Source organism: Cephus cinctus, unplaced genomic scaffold, assembly GCF_000341935.2.
Source record: "Cephus cinctus unplaced genomic scaffold, Ccin1 Ccin1_scaffold3379, whole genome shotgun sequence".
In the NCBI taxonomy this organism is placed as follows: Eukaryota; Metazoa; Arthropoda; class Insecta; order Hymenoptera; family Cephidae; genus Cephus; species Cephus cinctus.
This window is the reverse complement of record NW_014334571.1, coordinates 1-1,557: the sequence shown is the minus strand read 5'-3', so window position 1 is coordinate 1,557 and position 1,557 is coordinate 1. Positions and strand designations below refer to the sequence as shown.

Sequence of the window (1,557 nt, the reverse complement as noted above, 5' to 3'; positions counted from 1 at the left end):
TTTGCTTTAAAAACTGCAATGTTATAAAGTTGAAAATATATAAAATGATACTCATGAAATACTATGATGTTACTTCAAAACTGAAATAGCACCGTCATTCACGAAATGGAGCGTAAGAGGTTATAGGTTTCATACAAGGATGGAAAATTCGATAGGTGCTTTTATTATTCGTTGGAAATGGATATACTCTTGAAAGCGTACAGTTCAGTTTTCTCAAACACATTAAAATATCCATTTCATTTGCACGGGCCCACACATCACGATGGTGGCAACGTTGACGTCATTCATCGCAGTTGGCTCGCGTGACGAAATTTTGACGGATTCTTCCCTTCAGCTATTGATATCTTGGAAACGAAACGGTAAACAATTTTGAAATTTTTTACTCACATTCTCTTTTTATTAATTTATCACATATTTATGTTTTATCAATATCTCACGACCCGTTTAGATGAAAAAAAAATGAAATGTATGTATAATATATCTACTACATAGAAAATCCGCATATAAAAACTGTAAACTTTCACATTATTTCCCCATATTTCTGAACGGTAAATTTTAATAAAATTAGATTCGTTATAGAAGTATTATTTATTTCAAACAATTAGGCATACAATTTTTGAAAAGATCTGTCGAAAATGGTTTTACACGACAACTACTTTCATCTTTCTTTCTTTCATATATCGGTATTCCGAATTCCGTATTTGCTTTAAAAACTGCAATGTTATAAAGTTGAAAATATATAAAATGATACTCATGAAATACTATGATGTTACTTCAAAACTGAAATAGCACCGTCATTCACGAAATGGAGCGTAAGAGGTTATAGGTTTCATACAAGGATGGAAAATTCGATAGGGAGATATGCCGTGAATGTTGAAGCTAACGTAATAATTTTTCATGGTCCTGAAAAGGACCGGTTTTTGAAAATTCGTAATTCAGCCAAGTAGCTTTACTTGGAACTGGTGTACTTGGTGACAGCTTTCGTGCCTTCACTGACAGCGTGCTTGGCCAGTTCTCCCGGTAGAAGCAGCCTCACAGCTGTTTGTACTTCGCGAGACGTGATGGTAGAACGTTTGTTGTAATGAGCCAATCGGGAAGCTTCGGCGGCGATGCGCTCGAAGATGTCGTTGACGAAGCTGTTCATGATGCTCATAGCTTTGCTAGAGACTCCAGTATCGGGATGGACTTGTTTCAACACCTTATAGATGTAGATGGCATAGCTTTCCTTCCTCTTGCGTTTCTTCTTCTTGTCGGTCTTGCTGATATTTTTCTGGGCCTTCCCAGCTTTCTTCACTGCCTTTCCGCTTGCTTTAGGTGGCATGATGCTTCGAGCAGTTTATTATCACGCAAAGTCACTCGTACGAAAGATTCAACGAATGTGATGGCTGCTCGCTTGAACATGCTCTTTATGGAGTAGCAAGGCCGTGGGCGCACCAATCAGACGGTTGCATTTGCAGCGCCGACAGTGACACGCAACGCGATTGGAGCGTACGAAGCGCCCTCTTTGGTACATAACCGTTCAGGCGGAAAATTTCCGTTCATAGTTGCTTCGCTTGT

At 38.7% G+C, this 1,557-nt stretch overlaps 1 protein-coding gene across 1 annotated transcript; it reads right to left on the bottom strand.

The window, feature by feature from the left end:
* Positions 1-612: 612 nt before the first annotated feature.
* On the bottom strand, positions 613-1,368 carry LOC107274582 (histone H2B-like). Its single transcript, XM_015753847.2, has one exon. It carries the CDS (start codon positions 1,319-1,321, stop codon positions 950-952), a length of 372 nt encoding a protein of 123 aa, XP_015609333.1. The 5' UTR covers positions 1,322-1,368; the 3' UTR covers positions 613-949.
* Between the last annotated feature and the right edge of the window lie 189 nt (positions 1,369-1,557).

Coding starts and splice junctions, on each gene's coding strand:
- LOC107274582 (XM_015753847.2), bottom strand. CDS start 1,321: ATGCCACCTAAAGCAAGCGGAAAGGCAGTGAAGAAAGCTGGGAAGGCC.